The sequence below is a fragment of the Gobio gobio genome (assembly GCF_949357685.1).
Source record: "Gobio gobio genome assembly, chromosome: 13".
In the NCBI taxonomy this organism is placed as follows: Eukaryota; Metazoa; Chordata; class Actinopteri; order Cypriniformes; family Gobionidae; genus Gobio; species Gobio gobio.
Window position 1 is genome coordinate 54,949,610 of NC_137106.1, and position 22,312 is coordinate 54,971,921.

Consider the following 22,312-nt stretch of genomic DNA (forward strand, 5'->3'; position numbering starts at 1 on the left):
TCTTTAATGAGCCGAAGAGAGCACACGTCACGCCTCTTTTCATCAGTCTCTTCATCAGTCTCTTCATCAGTCTCTTCATCAGTCTCTTCATCAGTCTCTTCATCAGTCTCTTCATCAGTCTCTTCATCAGTTTGCACTGGCTACCAATAGCTGCTCGCATCAAATTCAAGGCACTGGTGCTCGCCTTCAAAACATCCACTGGCTCTGCACCAATATACCTAAACTCACTCGTTCAGACTTACACACCCTCCAGGAGCTTACGTTCTGCTAGTGAACGACACCTTGTGGTGCCATACCAGAGAGGCATGAAATCGCTCTCACGGACCTTTTCCTGGACCGCCCCCACCTGGTGGAATGACCTGCCTATCTCAATTCGTGCGGGCGAGTCTGTAGCCATTTTCAAGAAACATCTAAAAACACATCTCTTCCAGCAGCACCTGACCAATCAAGAATAGCACTTATCATTCTATTCATTTTCTGTTTGTCTATTTAAAAAAAAAAGTCCAGATTATTTGAGACTTGTTACAGCACTTGCATATTGTTGCCCTTGACTGTCCAATTTTTTTAGTTTTTTCAAAAATTATGCATAAACATTATTCTCTCAAAAATACAAGCATGTACATACATACACGTTGCTCACATATTATGGTAGCCCAGTTTGTGATGAATACAGTGTAATTACACTTTTGCCATTCATATGTTTAAAAGCAACTGAAAAAAGCACAAATGGCAGAACATGTCAAAACTCCTAAAGGGCCCCAAAACAGCTCCGACTCCTAAGGGTTGACCTTTATGACACTCACTGATCTTGAATGACTAACTTTTGCAACCTTAAGTGTAAGAATTAATCTAATTTAATTTCCCCATTGTCAGAAATAAAATTCAGGCCCTGAATGAATGTCTGTAAAATTCCCTATAAATAATTCTACATGATAAAAAGAAGGCTTCAAATAGATCGGTATTGGTGATCGTATCGGCAGATGCTGCTTCCTGTGATCGACGATCGGTGATCGGCTCCAAAAATCCTGATCGGAGCACCCTTACAAAAAGCACAACCAGTTGTATTAATAATGTTACGCTGAGTGAGAAGTGTTACCAGAATTTGTTTTAATTAAGGTGAAAAATAAAAGTTTTGTGTTTAATGTATTTTTGTTGATGTTGAAATGGATTTTAAAACATATTGTATCGAAAAAGGTATCGTTAGGTGCCGGTATCGAAAGATTTTGAACAATACCCAGCCCTAATTGACAGGCATTATAAAATGACTACACAGTTAATTGAATTGAATTATGCTGACAGTGTAGCTCTGAAATCTCCATCTGAGTCAAAATAAACCTTGATGTTCTCTTCTGTTAGATTAGTCAAATATTTAAAATGAAATCATGAACATATATATTTAATCTGTCGCTTTAAGCACATCAAAGAAAAGCTTTAAACAAATGTGATCCAGTAAATTAAAATTATCTTTCTTTAACTTGTGAACTGTGAATCGTGTGAGTCTGCATTTGTAACCATTTGTAACGTTTAAACCGTTTGAATTGAGACTGTAGTATCTCCTGTAGTAAAGTGTGTTTTCCTTCTCTGTTCTTTGTGTCATCAGTGTAAGATCAGGCTCATGTGTGTCCAGCTCTGTGTCTGTGAAGAGTGACCGTTCAAAAGATGTTTAGACGCCGAACTTCAGTGGGGAAAAACCCACCATCTGCCAAAAGGTATTTAATGTGTTTCTTATTTTTGATCACATGTGGACTGTGTTTATAAGTGAATGCTTATTTCAGCTAATGTTACAGCTAACATGCTAGTTACAGCTAATCAGCTTTCTTTTCTCTTTGCTAAACAATGTAGATGTTTTGAATTCATAATTTTGTCATTGCAGTTAACAATAGGTAATATACACTGAATGATTAAAACAGCAAAAACATTTTTAAAAAGTAGGCAGGAGATGATAACAGGGTTTTTCCTGGGTCAAAAATGGTCTTCGGTGGTGACTGACAGACATGGTTATCCACGCACACACACACACACACACACACACACACACACACACACACACACACACACACGCACACGCACACGCACAGTACAAAAGTACCCTACCCACGTGATCTGCAAGCGCAATACTGACAATACATTTTAAATAAATTCAAAGAAAGTTTGTAGTTTTTGCTTATCTTATTTTGATACCTTAATGTTTGTTTTTGTTCCTCATTTTTACGCTATTTACTGATAATTGTTTTGGTATATAATCATATCAATATTAAAAAGTAGTATTAAAAAAAGGAACAAATAGCCTAATTTTCTGCCATATACAATCTCATAAAATTATCAGCTAGCTAACTTTGTTCTGGGTTCACATCACTCCAGTCTAAACTAAATGATTTATAGGCTATTTATTTTACCTCACATTGTGAACATAAGCTGAAAGACTGTGGATAATTAAAACTAACTCTTACACTCATTCTTGCTAAATTGTGTAAGCACTTTTGTGTTCTCATTTCAGAAGTGTTCTGAATAAATTATTAAACTGATTCATGAGTTCAGTGTTGGACTGATCAGTTGTTTTAACCAGTCGTTAAAATGATTCGGTTCAAAGGAGTCATTAGGTGGCGAATAGGACATTAGCAGACGCGTTGTGTGCAAATCCCGTCTGTCAGAAAATCGTGAAAGATTTGTCAACACACAGAAAACACTTCATAACCGGATAGGATTTGTTTCCCGTTTATTGAAAGTATGCTTAATGTCAGCTGGTCAGGGAAGAGTCAATGTTTTTTGAGCGCAATTCACACCCAGCAGTAATTAAAGGAAAACATCGTCTGATAGCGCCACGTGCAACATGGATTCGGTCTTCCGACCTTTTGATTTTGATTAATGATATATGTGAAATATTAGAAAGCTAAGAATGCTTATTTTGAAGTAGGGATGAAACGATTACCGGTTTCACGATAAACCACGATAAAATTTAGTGACGGTTAGTAATATCGTATAAAATTTAATTATCATTAAAACCGCGTGTGATTATCACGATTGTGAAAACTTGCGGTAAATCCTGTCCAGTCAGCGTCAGTCTGGCGCAGCGCACCGCTGTCTTTTTGAATGAGAAGAAATGGCAGAAGGCAGTGACAGCGCTGGGAGATTTTTCAGATTTCTAAAAGGACAAAATCTGAGGCGTGGTCATATTTTGGCTTTTACAAAAGTCCTGAGGGAAACTTAATCGAAGATGGTCACCCTGTCTGCAGAACATGCCAGAGGAAAGTCGCTGTAATGGGGAAAACCCTTCAAAACTACGAACGCAAGGCAAGTGGACTTTGACCTCAATACCAAAACTACGTCTGGGAAATAATAACGTGAAGCGAACGAACAAATTCAGTCAAGACTAGGGTGACATTTAAGGGATAATAATCAGGGCTTGACATTAACAACCACCATTTGCGGGTGTAACGTTATTTCGGCTGCACATTAGCCACTCTGGCGGTTGAACTTATTATAGTCTTCTCAAAAGCCATCTGTTATAATCGCGTTGCGCATTATAACCACTTACACGTGTTTCTATTATGAATGCAATGTCTCATAATCAGAGGCGTTCAGATCAGCCGGAGTTTTGTTCAGAGCGCGCGCCGCTCTCACGCTGAAATCTGCTCTCAAAACAGAGATAAATGTACGATGTACGCAAGAGATTTACTCATCATACAGTGGATGACTGTTTCTGTTCTATTTCAGCAGCGAAAATGGTTTAAAAAACACAGCAGAACCAGAGCTCATTTGATATGACTGGCATAACGCTGGCGAATTTAGGGACCGTCTCTAAAGTTACATACAGCATTGGTAACGTTATACACGTTTCAAACTTCAATAGCATTTGAAGAGAATGACAGTCATAAAACTGACTGTAAAGTGATCATTTAGGTGTCAGGTATGATGCACATATTTTGATATTTAATAAAATAAACTGTCAAATCATATGGAAATATGGATATGCATTATTTTACTAGGATAGGCCTACTGTTTGGGCTCTTACACAAAATAGTATGCTAGCTATTAAATGCAACACTGATGAGAATATTGCTTGAGAATATATTTACAGAGATAATATTAGAGATTATATTTACGACAAATTATTATTTATGCGTTATGCGTTGCTATTGACGACGGCCATTATAAGGAAGGAAATCCCACAGAATAGAATCTAGCTTAAAAAAGTGCATAGAGCTGCTTTAGTTATTTGTTGTTTGTTGATTTTCAAATATAAAACTTGTTGAATGTTTTAAGTGTGTGCATCTGTTCTTTTGAACACTTTCATCTCATTTGAAGAAAACCGTGATAATATTGATAACCGTGATAATTTGGGTCACTATAATTGTGATGTTAAATTTCCATACCGTTTCATCCCTATTTTGAAGACAGAGAGCCGGGGAGGAGCTCTTATCATTCTCTCTGTCACTCAGTTAACACAAGCGCAGCAGTCATCTACTACATCAATCATAAATCACAATAACTGATCAAATAAGGCTTTGGCGGGACAAAAATTTGTTTTGGCGGCCGCCAAAAAAAATTAAATGTAGGAAAAACCCTGGATAAATATCTGAGATAATATGAAAAGCAAAATCATTTACACTCAATCAAATGTACAGTCACTCTCTCAGCACTGAACCCCTGCACCAGGGATGTAGAAACTGAAGTAAATTATGGGAAATAAAAGACTTTGGTTTGTAAAACTGAAATTTATTAACAGGCATTATAAAATGACTACAAAGTTAATGTAATTGAATTATGCTGACAGAACTGTGTAGCTCTGATATCTCCATCTGAGTCAAACTAAACCTTGATGTTCTCTTCTGTTAGATTAGTCAAATATTTAAAATGAAATCATGAATATATATATTTTATCTGTCGCTTTAAGCACATCAAAGAAAAGCTTCAAACAAATGTGATCCAGTAAATTAAAATGATCTTTCTTTATCTTGTGAAACTGTGAATTGTGGGAGTCTGCACATTTCTCTGAAGGATAGAGAGAGCGTGTGCAGATATCAGACTCAGATGAGCCTCCTGTAGTCAAGCTTTGTCCATCTGCTCTGTGTTAGTGATGGGGAGAGATCAGGCTCACATGTGTCCAGCTCTGTGTCTGTGAAGAGTGACTGTTCAATAGGTGTCATGCCGGACTTCAGTGAGAAACCACCATCTACCAAAAGGTATTTCATGTGTTTCTTATTTTTGGTCACACGTGGACTGTGTTAGAAAGTTTATAAGTTAATGTTTCTTACAGCTAATGTTACAGATAACATGCTAGTTACAGCTAATCGGCTTTCTTTTCTCTTTGCTAGAAAATGTTTACAGGAGATTTCTGTAATATTTTGCCTGAATATTCGGTATTTTATCTTATTTTTTTACTAACAGGCTTCAATGTGAGACATTAGACTCAAACTTACAGACTCACAAGAACTACAGGAATTTCACAGACAATCTCCCGTGGATCTTCCAGGTAAGAAAACACATTTTCATAAGTGTTTTATATTTATAAATGTTATTAAGCACATAAGTTTAATTTCTAATTCATCTTGACAGTTTATTTTTTTCTTTTAAAGAACACAAAATAAGAATAAAATATAATATACTGTATTTAAAAATACTTATTTCTCAAAAATGACAGTTATCACCTTTGTCTTTTTAACTGATTTTTTTAACAGATATTTTAAATAATTAAATAAATGGGTTTGAGCAAATGTGGATATACAGTTTGGTTTAAATTGTTGTTCTGTCTTTTTTCTTGCTGTGTTTGTAGGAACTTGAGAGCAAATTAATCACATTTCTGAAGAATGAGCTGGAAAAATTTAAGAAAATATTACAAAAAGAGGACTCAGAATCCTTAGTGAAGGACTTTAATGAGAACAGAAGCAGTATCAAAGAAGCAGCTCTTGATCTCACACTGCACTACCTGAGAGAGATGAAGGAAAATCAAGCTGCTGATGCACTAGAAGGTAAGAGACTCATCAACATCTGTCATAATGTCACGTACAAATATAGGATAGGAAATTTTGACTAAAACTATCTGTTTTCTGTTCCTGTGTTTAGATGAGCTGCTCTTCATTCATCAGCTAAAGTGTGGCCTAAAGAAGAAGTATCAGTGTGTGTTTGAAGGAATTGCAAAGCAAGGCGACTCCACACTTCTGAATAACATCTACACAGATCTCTACATCACTCAGGGTGGCAGTGAACAGGTCAATACTGAACATGAGGTCAGACAGATTGAAGTTGCTTCCAGGCGTCATGAATCACAAGAGATTCCAGTTGAATGCACAAAGATGTTTGAAGCAGAACAAGACAAGGACATTAGAAGTGTTCTGACAAAAGGAGTCGCTGGCATCGGAAAATCAGTCTCAGTGCAAAAGTTTGTTCTGGACTGGGCTGAAGGAAAAGAGAATCAGGATATCAGCTTCATATTTCCTCTTCCATTCAGAGAGATGAACTTAAAGGAGAATGAAAAACTAAGTTTGATGGATCTTCTAACTCAGTTTTTCCCAGAGACAAAAGGACTTAACCTTACAAGAAGGAATGATTTTAAAGTCCTGTTCATCCTTGATGGAATGGACGAATGTCGTCTTCCTCTGAAGTTTGATGGTAATGAGACGTGGTGTGATGTATCGTCTCCAGCCTCTCTGGATGTTCTCCTGACGAACCTCATTAAGGGACATCTGCTTCCTTCTGCTCTCATCTGGATCACCACCAGACCAGCAGCGGCCTGTAAGATTCCTCCTGACTGCATCGACCGGCTGACAGAGGTCAGAGGATTCAATGACGCACAAAAGGAGGAGTACTTCAGAAAGAGATTCACGGATGAGAAAATGGCCAATGAAATCATTGATCATGTAAAACAATCAAAGAGCCTCTTTATCATGTGCCACATCCCAGTCTTCTGCTGGATTTCAGCCATTGTCCTCCAGAACATTCTGGAGGAGAAGAGAAATAATGATCTGAAAAACAATCAGTCTGATGACGCCTCTAAAACACAGCAGGAATCAAACACTGAAGACACTCCCAAGACTCTGACACAAATGTACACACACTTTCTCCGCTTTCAGATCCAGCAGAGCCGCCGAAAGTATGATGGAGAATACACACCAGATGTTTCCTGGGATAGAGACGCCATCCTTTCACTGGGGAAACTGGCATTGGATCAACTGGAAAGAAACAACCTGATCTTCTACAAATCAGACCTGGAAGCCTGTGGTATTGACGTCTATAAGGCATCAGTGTATTCAGGCATGTGTACCCAGATCTTTAAGGAGGAAACGGGGATCACTCTTGGCACCATGTACTGCTTTGTTCACTTGAGCATTCAAGAGTTTATTGCAGCCATTTATGCACATCTGTTTCTAGACATCAACAAGAAAAGTGTGATTGTTCATGAATCTACAGAACAGGAAAACAAAAATGAAACCATTATTGATTTGCTTAAGACCCTTTATGCATATCTGATTCTATACATCAACAAGAAAAGTGCATTTGATCAAGAGTCTACAGAACAGGAAAACAAAAATGAAGCCATGATTGATTTGCTCAAGACTGCAGTGGACAAGGCACTCTAGAGTGAAACTGGACACCTGGACCTTTTCCTTCGCTTCCTCCTCGGTCTGTCAGTCCAGTCTAATCGTCCACTCTTGCAAGGTCTGTTGACACAGCAAGATGACAATGACCAGAGCAAGAAGGAAATAGTTCAGTACATCAAGCAGAAACTTGAAGATAATCTGCCTGCAGAGAGATCCATCAATCTGTTCTACTGTCTGAATGAACTGAACGATCAAACTCTGGTGAAAGAGATTCAGACCCACCTTAGCAAAGGAAGTCTCTCCTCTGCTGACCTTTCACCTGCCCAGTGGTCTGCTTTGGTCTTTGTGTTGTTGACATCAGAGGAAGAGCTGGAGGAGTTTGAGCTTCAGAAATTCAGGAAATCAGACGAGTGTCTCATTAGACTATCAGCAGTCATCAAAACCTCCAAAAGTGCACTGTAAGTCAAAGTCTTTATTTTTCAGGGTTTCCACATGTCCTGGAAAAAAACTGGAAAGTTTACTAATTTTCCAGTCCTTTACTTATTTTCCAGTCCTGAAAAACAAGAGAAAGTTTAAAATGTCCTGAAATTTGTTTAATGTTCTTGTGTTTTCCTTTAGCTTAGAACAAAGAGTTTCATTCTCCCTGAAACAATTAACGTAAGTAGCATAAAGTGCTATGTTCAGGGATGCTGAGGTTTGAAACATTAGAGAAGTATTTTGAAAGATGATGTTTAGTCTTGTGTTGGCCCTTGCAGCAGATAGCTCATTTTATTAACTGCTCAAATGTTTGGGCATATGTCTACTGGTAATCAGCTACCTAACCTGGTTAATATTATTTCTGTAACTTGCTAACAAATTATTTTGATACAGTATAAGCCGGGGATCTGCATGGCAACCTACAGCAATTACACAGCATGTTTTATTTAGTTCTGATTGTTGTCAAAAGTACAGGTACTTTGGTACCAAGTCAATACAATTTAAAAAAATGTAATGATTCCAGCCTTTCTGTAGTACCAGTAGTACCATGTACTAGGTCAATGCAATACCCACTGATAGGATTCAAATACTCCCATGTGTTTTTTGTTTAAGCACTCTGTAAAAAGCATCAAATGTTTCTATTTACAGTGTTTTTAGAGCATTGAGCATTCTACCCAGTGTTGAGCACTTGAATGCAATGGCAATGTTTTAGTCAGAATGGACTTAGCACTTTCTTAACGACTATCGAGCTAGCACTTTAAATGTATAATTTATTGTCATTAAATGTGTAGGTGAAAAATAGATTTAATATTTGTATTTTAGCAAATTTATTCAAACTAATTAATTATTCTGGAATCTTATTTATTTCCCTTGTAGGTTAAATGATTGTAACTTAACATACAAAGGCTGTTCAGCTCTGGCTAGAGTTCTTGCATCAGATACCAATCTGAAAGAGCTGAACATGAACAATAATAATCTCCAGGATTCAGGAGTGAAGCTACTCTGCATTGGATTGGAGAATATAAGGTGTAAATTGGAGAAACTGAGGTAAGTTTTGTGACAATAGACAAAGCTCATTGAGCTCAACAAAAACAAAAAATAAGGTGACATCCAGACTTGGATAATGAATGGGGCTGCGTTACCCAAAAGCATTATAAGTCTAAGTTGATCATGGAACAATTGCCACCAATTGTCTCCACGATCATCTTAGGCTTACAAAGCTTTTGAGAAATGCAGCCCAGGACTGTATGTTGTGCATGGAGATATTTTTATATCTACACCTGCCATGGTGCTCTGATTTGGTCTGTCATTGACTGTTTCCTAATCCGATGCCTGGCGCTATACCATTTACTGAATGGGTTTGGTTAAGTTCAATGTGAGGATGACTTGAATAACTTCTGTCTGCATTCTGAGCAGTTTAGAGATATTAAGCTTCAAAGTTTTTGCATTCCATCCCACTTTGTAGATAGAACCTTTGTTTTCTAAATAAAAAGTCCCAAAATGTATACAACATAATAATAAAAAAATCACAATGTAAATAAGTCACAGAATAAATGTCACGGTTTGTGGCTTTTAGATGAAGCGCACAACAAAAGAGTCAAACGAAATGTCAAACGTCTTTCATTCTAACAGGAATCACAATAAACAGGAGAATAACTAAGATAACTTAACCACTCACAACCACACACACACACACACACACACACACACACACACACACACACACACACACACACACGTACTGATTAAAGATACTGTATAAGTTTTCAGGCCACTTGAAGTCTGGACCATTTTAATATTTAGCTTAAAATAATTAGGCTATATACTAAAACAAACAACATGCATATTCAAAATGCTATAAGTTAACTAGTAGTAATTTCAAAGTTTTAAATAGTCTTTCCTTGCCGTCTACAAATAATTTTACAAATTATAATTTTTATTATGAAATGATCTTTAATATGCTGGTTAATAGGCCTGATGCTAAAAATAGATTAAAAAAATTGTCACAAGCCTGGTATGTACAGTCAGTCATTCCATATGTTGGACAGAGAAAACTATTTTTGCACTTTATATTGTTCAGTCATTGTTCTAGAATAACTGATTATTTAGCCGGATGTTACATTTGCATTTCTGTTCTAGACTCTCAGACTGCAGTATCACAGAAGAAGGTTATAAAGCTCTGGCTTCAGCTCTGAGATCAAACCCTTCACACCTGATAGAGCTGGATCTCACAGGAAATGATCCTGGACCATCAGGAGTGAAGGAGCTCAGTGATTTACTACAGGATCCACACTGTCAACTGAAGACACTGAGGTGAGATGGGATGGAATAATACAAAATATATACATGGATGGATGCACTTTTATGATGGATGGATGCTAGGGCTGTTACAATTTGACCAAAAATAAAAACCTCGAATAATTTAACATTTTACCTTGATTACGATTAATGAACGATTATTTTTTTAGGGGTTCAAGCCTGAAAGGCTGATGATGCATCATTCTCCATCTAAAACTGATCGGTCAGACCAAACCGTAAGACGTAGAGACTTGAAACTTTCAGGGCTGGTAGTACTCACACCGACTACCAGCGTCACCGAGGCACGCCCCGACTGGCCTGACGGGGGCGCTACAGCGAGTAAAAGTATGAAATGGCTCATAACTCCTAAACCGTTAGGCATGGGCTCAAGTGTCTTATATCCTTGGAATCCTTGGCTCAAGGCGGACAAAATGCACGCCTCGGATTGGCTAGACCTTCAGGCGCCAATTTCGAGAAATGTTGGGGTTTTTGAAAAACCTACTTTTGCAAACTACTCCCACGTTTTTTCCCTAATTGGAACCGAACCACTGTTGAAATGTTAATTGGAGAGAGACTACCAATAATTATGGGGGAAAAAAAATTGTCGCTAAGGGGAACCAAAGTGTTCCCTTTTACTAAAATTACTATAACTTGTGAACAAAACAAGATATTTTCGCTAAACTCAGGTCACATGTCTATGAGCTGAAACGTCGGTCACTTGACAAAAATTGCGACGATTGGCCACTTGGTGGCGCTGTATGCGGAAAAAATGTCATGAAAATGGCTATAACCACATCCAACCATTAACCTGATAATAAGTGGCATGCAGTGTTTTTGTCCAGGGTGCTGTAATAGTTTTTGAGAACATTGGCATATATCAAAAAACACAGTTTGCATCATCGGCACAATGCCTTGAAGGAGCCTTAGAAGTTTCAAGCCAGTATTTTTCACGAGAGTCACCTCTTTAGACTCCTGAATCCTTGCCGACTCCAACGATACCAAACATGGCAGGTTTTGCCTTATGGTTTGTGTAACAGTGTTAAATAGAGCTTACTAAACTTTTGCGATTATTTTCGAAACCGTTGTCCGATCGATACAAAACCACCACAGGAAATTTGATAACATAGGTCAATAGCTAAACAATAATGTCCAAATGTCAAAACTATGATATGAAGTAAAATCCAATCAATGTTGCCCATTAGTCATTTTTTTACTCTCATAAATATACCGTAAGTGTCTATAACGGGGTGTCCGATCCTGCTCCTGGAGGGCCACTGTCATGAAGAGTTTAGCTCCAACCCCAGTTCAACCTGTTCACACCTGTACCATCAAGGTCTTATTAGGAATACTAGAAACTTTCAGACAGGGGTGTTGAGGAAACTTGGATCTAGACTCTGCAGGACAGTGGCCCTCCAGGGCCAACTTTGGACACCCCTGGTCTATAACCTCAAAATTAAGTGAGATATTTATTACAAATTTGACACACATATGTATTGACACACTCTGAGGACACCTACAAAAGTGGTGGAGATTGGGCAAGACGTGGTGCTATAACTGCCATTTTTTTTAAACATTTTTATAAAAAAAAAAAAATCCTTTGAAAATAGTCTTTTTACATATATGATCTAAGTTTATTTATTTATTTGGATAAAAGCCAGTACCTAGACAGTGGCTACTCTCCCTGAGGTCCCAACAAGTAAAAAATACATTAATCCAGAACAATAAAAAGTCAATGAAACATACAAACCCAAAATTAATTTCAAATATGAAAATCAACAATTTACTATTGTGCCATTAAATGTTCCTTTAAAGATTTTTTACAACTTTTTTATATTTTTAATTTTACTTCAAATATGTAATATGCAATGGTAAATCATTCCATATTTCCATTCCTCTATGTTACAGTATGTTGTTTTACAGTAGTTTTCGAAACAAGAAGTAAAAAACATCCCTTTGATGCATGCCTGGTGTTGAAATTATGACTAGTACTACTATATAAAAGTTGACATTACGGGACATTAGGAACTCTCAACAAATTATTTCTTATAAAACAAAGCAGAGAGACAATCTTCAATTACCTTTAATTATTAATCTGAAATAGTTATTCTAATAGTATGTCTGGCTTTGATGAGTGACATTTCAGATATTACTCTGATTTATGGATCACAAAAATGCTTTTGGTTTTTGTCAAGTTTACAACCAACTTATTATTCTGTACCTACTTTGACCAATTGCAATTCCTCATCCAAAGCAGTAGACAACTGCTTAATTTATGTTGCAATTAAATATAATGTTGTTTCATCTGCATACATGACTGTCCGTGCACACTTTAAAACAAGAGGAAGTTTATTGGTAAAATAGAAAATAGTAATGGTCCTGAACAACTTCCTTGAGGCACACCACATTGTAAGTCTTTCACATCTGAAACACTTCCAATATAAAATACACAATGTCCCCTATTAAACAGATAACTTTTAAACCAATGTAGCCTACAGTATAGTGTTGTCACGATACTGGAATTTGTAACTTCGATACGATATCTAAAAAAGTATCGATATTCGATACCATTTTCGATACCACGGGGAAAAAATGCTGCATATACTGTCAATAAATATTTTTAACATAATTTCTTTTTTTGTCCGTCTATTGAAAGTCTAGGCGATTAAAGATTTCTTCAGAAGAGATCACTTTATATGATAAAGCTTTTAAGGTTTTCTCATATATAAACGTTGATCAATTACCATTACAATTATCTCACAAATATTTGCAAAATAATTGTGTTGCAATAGCTTACATAGAGCACAAGGAAGCTTGATTTCAAATTGAATTTAAAAAGACGAGTAAACAGTAATAAAATAAGAACAAATAAACAAATGACTAACAATAGAACAAATAAATACAATAGAATAAAGATACAAATTATATAGACTGCTTTATTTTTTCAGGTACGTCTAACAGTATTCAGGTAAGAAACCGAATTAAAAAACAAAATAATCAAATTTAAAATAACATTGGATAATCTTCAATAATCTTCATTATAAAAAATGAAATACAGACGAATCCATTAGAGTTTCACAAGTTAATCAGTCAAGAGCAGTAAGTGATCATTTGTCTTTTTGTAGTTAGAATAATAAATAACCGCTGTCCCTTTAAGATCCACCGCATGCATGGATCCCAAACACTCCTGCTACACATTCTTCCTGAACTGTTTACGACTGTGTTTACGTTAATACTCACCAAGTTGGACATTAAGACATTTTTTGAGTGTATTTGACCATAAATAAGCTTGAAAAAGGAGCTCATTTTTGCCCTTGTATGTCAGAGGCGGCTTTATTACGGTATGTGTGTTCGCGCGCTTCAGATGCGAGCACGAAATCTGCGGGAATGAGTAGAATTAATGTTATGTGCAATCCCGCATGAAATTCAGACCCGTCACGCCAACAGCAGAACACGCGTTCGCCGTGTTTGGAGGGTTAACCGGACTGAATGAGAGGAGGCGGTGCGTGTCAACTCGCTGTCGGTCGGAGAGGAGAGGAGAGCGCGGGTGGTATCGATACTGTAGAAAATGAGTATCGTATCGTTTCAGATATTTTAGTATAGATACGTGACATGACATACATTGACAACACTACTACAGTATGAATTGTAAAATAACACTTACATTTTTTTCCAATACTTTGCTGAGAACCCATTAGCAAACTTATTCATCATATTTACGTTCACTTATTTGAATGTAACATAAAACATTATTTTCTTTTTCCTATGAATTTTTGGTACTTAAATTCTTAATTTGCAATTGACCTCCCAATCCTCCTTGTTCCCAGTTCTGTTGGCTGTACCCTTTGAATCTCTTATATGATCTTTTATAAGTTACTTTTGGTTTTCAAATTGGTTACATGCTTGCTAAATAAAACATAATATATTTTTATGCATATGTGCTTAAAGGCCTTAAAGGGTTAGTTCACCCAAAAATGAAAATTCTGTCATTAATTACTCACCCTCATGTCGTTCGACACCCGTAAGACCTCCGTTAATCTTCGGAACACAAATTAAGATATTTTTGTTGAAAGCTGATGGCTGAGAAAGATAGTTCAGATAGTTCTCCATTGGCATTCAGTACATTTACACTCACAAGACCCATAAAAGGCACTTAAAATCGATACCAAATACGCATATTAGTTATACAAGTTATATTAATTGAACAATAATAATAATCAACAACAAAAGCCATTATAAAAGACAATAGGAAATAAACACATGCAAACAATGCAGTCAAAATTACAAAAGCAGTGCTGTAGTAGGCCCGACAGGATTTAAACATCGAACATCGATCTCCCCATCATGACCACTAAGAATAAACGGTCAATTTCCTTCAGAAATCTTAAATCCATTTCTACTCCTGCTCTTTTAGCCTCTCTTGTTAGCAAAATATCCTCCATCCCCCCACTGCAGACTGATAACCCCTCCGATCTCACTGACTACTACAATGAAACACTCTCCATCTGTCTCGATCAGCTGGCTCCCATTAAAACCAAAACTGTTGCATTCACTCACTCCGCTCCCTGGTACACCTCGGATCTGCGCAAAATGAAATCGAGAAAGCGTCAGCTTGAAAGGCTTCATAGGAAAACCAATTTATCTGTTCATCTACAAGCATATACAGATTACCTCGAGCAGTATAAAGAAGCTCTCAACACTGCCCGATCCACTTACTACTCATACCTCATACACTCTGGTTCCACCAACCCCAAGGCTCTTTTCTCAACTGTAAATAAACTTCTCAAACCCAGTGATAATACCACCAACTCATTCACAACTGAAAAATGTAAGTCTTTTCTTCAATTTTTTCAGACCAAAATTGACACTATTTATAACAACCTGTCCTCTTCCTCTGTCAATACTGTCTGTACTCCCATCCTATCACTTGCTCCTGTCCCCTTCACTTCTCTGTCCCTGTCCCAGTTCTCACCTGTGTCGGCAGGGGAGCTGTCCAAAATCATCACTGGAATGAAAACATCTACATGTGTCCTGGACCCCATCCCAACATATCTCATCAAGAACTGTCTACCAGCTATTTCCTCCCTCATTACTGAAATCATTAACTCCTCTCTCCGTACTGGCTCAATTCCCCCTTCACTCAAGTTGGCTGCTGTCACTCCTATCCTTAAAAAACCTGGACTCGACCCCGACATCTTGTCAAACTTTCGGCCTATCTCCAATCTCCCTTTTCTGTCAAAGATACTGGAACGCACTGTTGCCAAACAACTCAAAACCCACCTCTGCTCAAATGACGTGTTCGAACCTTTTCAATCCGGGCTCCGTTCGCAACACAGCACTGAAACAGCCCTCCTTAAAGTCACCAATGACATTCTCCTCTCCTCACCAATGACATTCTCCTCTCGAGGCGGGAAAGAAGAATGGAGTGGTTTATAGTGTCAAAAGCTGCTGTGAGATCCAGGAGGGTGAGAATGGTGGACACACATGACTGTGTGGCAACCCACAGCTCCAACACCATCATCAAGTTTGCCGACGATACGACGGTGGTAGGTCTCATCACTGACAATGATGAAACGGCCTACAGAGAGGAGGTGCACACTCTGACACGATGGTGTCAGGAGCACAACCTCTCCCTCAACGTCACCATAATGGTGGATATGGTCTCTGACTAGTCTCTCAAAGCATTTGCTGATGATGGGGGTCAGAGCAACAGGACGCCAGTCGTTTAAGCAGAGTGTTTTTGATTGCTTCGGTACAGGAACAATGGTGGACGTTTTGAAGCATGTGGGGACCACGGACAGGGAGAGGGACAGGTTAAAAATGTCAGTGAAAACTCCAGTCAGTTGGTGCGCGCACGCTCTGATGACGCGGCCCGGAATGCCGTCTGGACCCGCTGCTTTACGGACGTTCACCCGCCGGAAGGATCGGGTTACATCCGCTACAGATACGGAGAGTGCACTAACCTCTGTATCTTCAGCCGCGAGCTCTCTCTCCGCGAGGGCGGTGTTAGTTCCCTCAAAGCGAGCGTAGAAGGTGTTGAGCTCGTCCGGGAGAGAGGCAGCGGTGTTCACGGTGGAGTTTGTGTTCCCTTTATAGTCCGTGATGGTGTTAATTCCCCGCCACATGCTTCTGGAGTCGGTGGTGTTGAACTGTCCTTCAATCTTGTCCCTGTACTGGCGCTTTGCTGCTCTGATAGTTTTCCGGAGGGCATAACTTGCTTGTTTATGCTCCTCCGCATTACCGGAGTTAAAAGCGAAGGTCCGCGCATTGAGTGCCGCGCGAACATCCCCATTTAGCCACGGCTTCTGGTTTGGGTACAGCCGAATTGTTTTGGTCGGAACAACGTCTTCTACGCACTTCCTGATGAAACACGTTACGCTATCAGCGTAGACCTCGATGTCGTCATCAGAGGCCGACCGGAACATCTCCCAGTCCGCGTGATCAAAACAGTCCTGTAGCATAGAGTCTGATTGGTCCGACCAGCACTGGATGGTTCTGAGGGCGGGTGCTTCCTGTTTGAGTCTTTGCCTGTATGCGGGCAAAAGGAAAATGGAAGCGTGATCCGATTTGCCAAAAGGTGGGCGCGGGAGTGATTTATAACCATCCTTGAAGGGAGAGTAACAATGATCCAGAACTCGGTTCCCTCGTGTGTTGAAGCTAACATGTTGGTGGTATTTGGGTGCAATGCGCTTGAAGTTGGCTTTGTTAAAGTCCCCGGTCACAATAAACGCAGCCTCAGGATGCACGGTTTCCTGCTCACTCACTGTTCTATACAGTTCCTTTAGTGCCCGGTCTGTGTCGGCTTGTGGGGGAATATACACAGCTGTGATGATGACCGCTGTGAATTCTCTCGGTAGCCAGAATGGTCGACACATAACCATGAGAAATTCCAGATCAAGAGAACAGAAAGACTTGATAGAATATACATTCCTCTGATCACACCAGGATCGGTTGATCATAAAACATACACCCCCGCCTTTGCTTTTCCCGGAGAGATCTTTTTCTCTGTCCATTCGATGCACGGAGAACCCTGTGGTTTCGATGGCCGAATCTGGAATCTCAGCGGACATCCAAGTTTCTGTAAGGCAGATAATGCAGCAGTCCCTCGTGTCTCGTTGGAAAGAGATCCGCGCTCTCAGCTCGCAGAGTTTATTGTCCAGAGACTGAACATTTGCCAGTAAAATACTGGGAAGCGGGGGTCGGTTTGTGCGGCGTCTTACTCTGATGAGCACGCCGGCTCTGCTTCCCCTTCTCCGGCGGCGTTTCCGTGGTCGGGCCGCCCAAACAAAAGGATCCGCTGCCGTGTTTGTGAGCAGCGGTTCGTCACTGAAGAATTTAAAGTCCGGTTTTCGGTGTGCGATTGCCGAACCAATGTCCAAAAGTGTCTGTCTGTCGTACGTAGTAAGGCAGACAACATCCAAGACAAAAAACACAAAAACTATAAACAGAACAACCAAAAAACTACAATGTTTCAGCAGAGCTTGCGACGTTGCGGCCATCCTCGGTGCCATCTTGACTCAATGCAGCAGAGTTCTGAATGTATTGGAGTTTGTTTAAGCTTTTTAATGCTGTGCCGTACAGGATGCTGTTACAGTAGTCGATTCTGGAGGTGATGAAGGCGTGGATGAGGGTTTCAGCAGCAGAGAACGAGAGTGAAGGACGGAGTCGAGCAATGTTTTTTAAATGAAAAAAGGCAGTTCTAGTGATTTGGTTTATGTGCTGTTCAAAGAAAGTTATTGTCAAAGATGACTCCGAGGTTGCGACTATGAAGGGATGGAAACAGGGTGGAGTTATCGACAGTGAGAGAGAAACTGTGAGTGGTCTTGGTGATGGATTTGGGACCGATGATGATCATGTCTGTTTTTTCACAGTTAAGTTGAAGGAAATTAGTGTGCATCCAGGATTTAATGTCAATGAGGCAGTGGAGTGGGTAACGGGGGTAATGGATTTGGTGGAGATGTAAAGCTGAACATCATCTGCGTAACAATGAAAGTTTAGACCATGGTGGCGAATAATGTTGCCAAGGGGAAGCAGATATAATATGAAAAGGAGAGGGCCTAGCACCGAACCCTGGGGGACACCTTGAGACAGCGGAGCAGTGGAGGAGGTGCAGTTGTTAATGTGAATGAACTGTTGTCTGTCAGTGAGATACGATTGGAGCCAGGAAAGGGCGGTGCCAGTGATGTTGAGGGAAGATTCGAGGCGGGAAAGAAGAATGGAGTGGTTTATAGTGTCAAAAGCTGCTGTGAGATCCAGGAGGATGAGAATGGTGGACACACATGACTGTGTGGCAACCCACAGCTCCAACACCATCATCAAGTTTGCCGACGATACGACGGTGGTAGGTCTCATCACTGACAATGATGAAACGGCCTACAGAGAGGAGGTGCACACTCTGACACGATGGTGTCAGGAGCACAACCTCTCCCTCAACGTCAGCAAGACCAAGGAGCTGGTGGTCGACTTCAGGAGGAATGAGAGAGAACACCGCCCCATCACCATCGATGGAGCACCGGTGGAGAGAGTCAGCAGCTTCAAGTTCCTCGGTGTCCACATCACAGAGGAACTCTCATGGTCCGTCCACTCCGAGGCCATTGTGAAGAAAGCTCATCAGCGCCTTTTCTTCCTGCGACGACTGAGGAGGTTTGGAATGAACCGCCACATCCTCACACGCTTCTATAGCAGCACCATAGAGAGCCTGCTGACTGGCTGCATCACCACCTGGTACGGCAACAGTTCCGCCCGCAGCCGCAAAGCCCTGCAAAGGATAGTGCGCACGGCCAGCTACATCATCGGAGGTGAGCTTCCCTCCCTCCAGGACATTTACGCCAGGCGGTGTGTGAAGAGAGCTCAGAGGATCATCAGAGACTCTAGCCACCCGAGCCATGGGCTGCTCTCACTGCTGCCATCAGGCAGGCGTTACCGCAGCATCAGAACACGCACCAGCCGACTCCAGAACAGCTTCTTCCCACAAGCAATTAGACTACTTAACTCCTGATCCATCAGTATCATAACACACACTGGACAGTATATCACTCAGCACAACCCACTGTAGATACACACACATTTATTTATCATACAGCATCTATTGCACTTTGGATTTCAATTTTTCAATTTGTGAATTATATTTTATACTATACATTGTATATTATTATTATTATTATTATTATAGCGTAATGTATATTGTTTAGTGTATGTTTAGTGTATATTGTTTAAAGTATATGTATATTGTAAGTATGTGTATATTGTTTAAAGCTGTGAGAACTACACTCACATTGTGTAAATTATTTATTGTTTATTGTAGTGTACACTGTGCTGTGAGTAATTGTGTGCACATCAGATGTGTAATCTGTTGTTGCTTAATTGTTGTACATGTCATGTCATGACTACTATGTTTGCCTGGACTGCACCTAGAATTTCACCTACTGTTGCACTTGTGCATATGGTAGAGTGACAAATAAAGTGATTTGATTTGATTTGATTTGCTCGTCTACTCACCCACACCTGCACCCGTGACCACATCACCCCAGTCCTTAAGAACCTTCATTGGCTCCCGGTGCCACAACGAATTCAATTCAAAATCCTTCTCCTCACTCATAAAGCACTATATAACCAGGCCCCTTCCTACCTCACTGACCTGCTCCACCGCCACAACCCGTCTCGTTGCCTCCGCTCTTCAAATGCAAACTTTTTGACTTTACCTCCCAGGACCAAGCACCGAACCTGGGGGGATAGAGCCCTCTCTGTCGCCGCCCCCACCCTCTGGAACTCTCTACCCCAAAAAATCAGTGACTGCACCGATCTATCAAAATTCAAAATCTTGACAAAAACTCATCTTTTTAAAATTGCTTTTAATGTTTAATTTTAATGACCATGATTAACGGAATGCATAGCTGATATAAAACATTGGATGACTGGTAATTTCCTGCAACTCAATTCAGAAAAAACTGAATTTTTAATTATTGGACAAAAAAGCTCCACAAGTAGTAACCTAGAATACTGTCTAACACTTGATGGCTGTTCTGTCAAGTCCTCGTCGTCAGTGAGGAACCTGGGTGTGCTCTTTGATACCAATCTTTCGTTTGAAAGCCACGTTTCTAGCATCTGTAAAACTGCTTTCTACCATCTTAAAAATATATCTAAATTACGGCACATGCTCTCAATGCAAAATGCTGAACAGTTAGTTCATGCGTTCATGACCTCAAGGTTAGATTATTGTAATGCTCTACTGGGTGGTTGCCCTGCTCGCTTAATAAATAAACTCCAGCTGGTCCAAAACGCAGCAGCTCGAGTTCTTACTAGAACCAGGAAGTATGACCATATTAGCCCAGTTCTGTCAACACTGCACTGGCTGCCTATTAAACATCGCATAAATTTTAAAATCTTACTTATTACTTACAAAGCACTAAATGGTTTAGCTCCCCAATACTTGAGCGAGCTCTTAACATATTATACTCCATCACGTCTACTGCGGTCTCAAAATTCTGGCCAGTTGATCATACCGAGAATATCCAAATCAACTGCAGGCGGTCGATCGTTTTCCTATTTAGCACCTAAACTCTGGAACAGTCTTCCTAACATTGTTCGGGAAGCAGACACACTCTGTCAGTTTAAATCTAGACTAAAAACACATCTCTTTACTGTGGCATACACATAAAACACTTTTTCAATGAAATGATTGTTAGGCTGCATTAACTAGGTCAGCCGGAACCGGGAACACTTCCCATAACACCTGATGTACTCGTTACATCATCAGAAGAATGGCATCTACGCTAATGTTAGTCTCTCTGTTTTATCCCGAGGTTTACTGCAGTCAGCTGGATCCGGGCCGTATCCAGATCAGATGGTGGACCTGCGCCCAGAGAAGACCAACACAGGACCCCGAAGTGTCTGGGAGACCGTGATTAGACTCCCCCTGAAACTGCCTCATCGACACGGCATCTCAATAAACCCGTCTCCTGCGTGTTGCCTCCGATCATTCGAATATTGCACTTTAATAATTATTTAATCAACATCATCCTCAATAAACCCGTCTCCAGCATGTTGCCCCCGGTCCCTCGAATATTCTGATCTATTATGACCTCCGAGCTGTAAAACTGCCAGAATAATAATAATAATACGCTGTTTGTTAATTGGCCAGAGGAGAACTGGCACCCCGACTGAGCCTGGTTTCTCCCAAGGTTTATTTTTCTCCATTAGGTCACCTAATGGGGTTTTGGTTTCCTTGCCACTGTTGCCTCTGGCTTGGCGTGCTCAGTTGGGGACACTAAATTTTTCAACTAAACATCGAAATACATCTAAATAATAAACTAAATTAACCATTTAAACTAAATTACTGATCAAATTATTGATCTAAAGCCCACACTGTCACTGTATGATACTTGAAATTTTTCCAGAATGGCTATACAGCTGAATAAAATTATGCTGCATTATTTTCCTGTTTAACACTGTAAAGCTGCTTTGAAACAATCTACATTGTTAAAAGCGCTATATAAATAAAGTTGACTTGACTTGACTTGACCATATGGTGTGTGTGATCATGTCTTCATCAGTGAGCTTTATATGTGCTGTGCGGCACAAGCAGCTTCTGTCAGTCAGTAACTTCAGTCAGGAATAATGTGTGAGGATAAGATGCTTTCACCACAGAGCAAACAGCAGCGGGAAAACTGCAAACACAAGCATCAAACCAGACAGAGCTTCACTCATTATTATTCTTCACACATTTGATCAAGAAATTATGTGTGTGATAAGAACAGTAACTGTAATAGCATTATAACATTTACACAAATATAATATCAATAAGTTTGCAGTGAATGTTCCTGCAGAATCTTCTTCCTCTGACTGAAGATTGGGCTCTTATGTTTTTTAAACTGCTCTGTTGTCTTTTATTATATTTTAAACATTTTACCAATGTGGCATATTAACACATTAATATATGTTTAAAATACTTGTCTTTTTTATAAATGGTCTGGTAAGAACTGTGACTGGCTGGTAGTTTTAAT

At 39.7% G+C, this 22,312-nt stretch overlaps 1 protein-coding gene across 2 annotated transcripts in view; it reads left to right on the top strand.

Moving 5' to 3' along the window:
* LOC307135767 (NACHT, LRR and PYD domains-containing protein 3-like) overlaps positions 1–21,828 on the top strand; it is a 29,557-nt gene extending 7,729 nt beyond the window's left edge. The window contains exons 2-9 of one of the 2 annotated variants that reach the window (XM_079832414.1): positions 1,601–1,709; positions 5,076–5,183; positions 5,389–5,473; positions 5,774–5,969; positions 6,064–7,996; positions 8,892–9,062; positions 10,155–10,328; positions 21,113–21,828. In XM_079832414.1, coding sequence (XP_079688540.1) covers positions 1,660–1,709; positions 5,076–5,183; positions 5,389–5,473; positions 5,774–5,969; positions 6,064–7,577 — 1,953 coding nt within the window. In that variant the 5' untranslated portion in view covers positions 1,601–1,659 and the 3' untranslated portion in view covers positions 7,578–7,996; positions 8,892–9,062; positions 10,155–10,328; positions 21,113–21,828. Of the gene's footprint in view, positions 1–1,600; positions 1,710–5,075; positions 5,184–5,388; positions 5,474–5,773; positions 5,970–6,063; positions 7,997–8,891; positions 9,063–10,154; positions 10,329–10,483; positions 11,894–21,112 lie in introns of those variants that run through there. The other variant, XM_079832413.1, reaches the window with a different exon arrangement.
* The last annotated feature ends 484 nt before the right edge of the window (positions 21,829–22,312 follow it).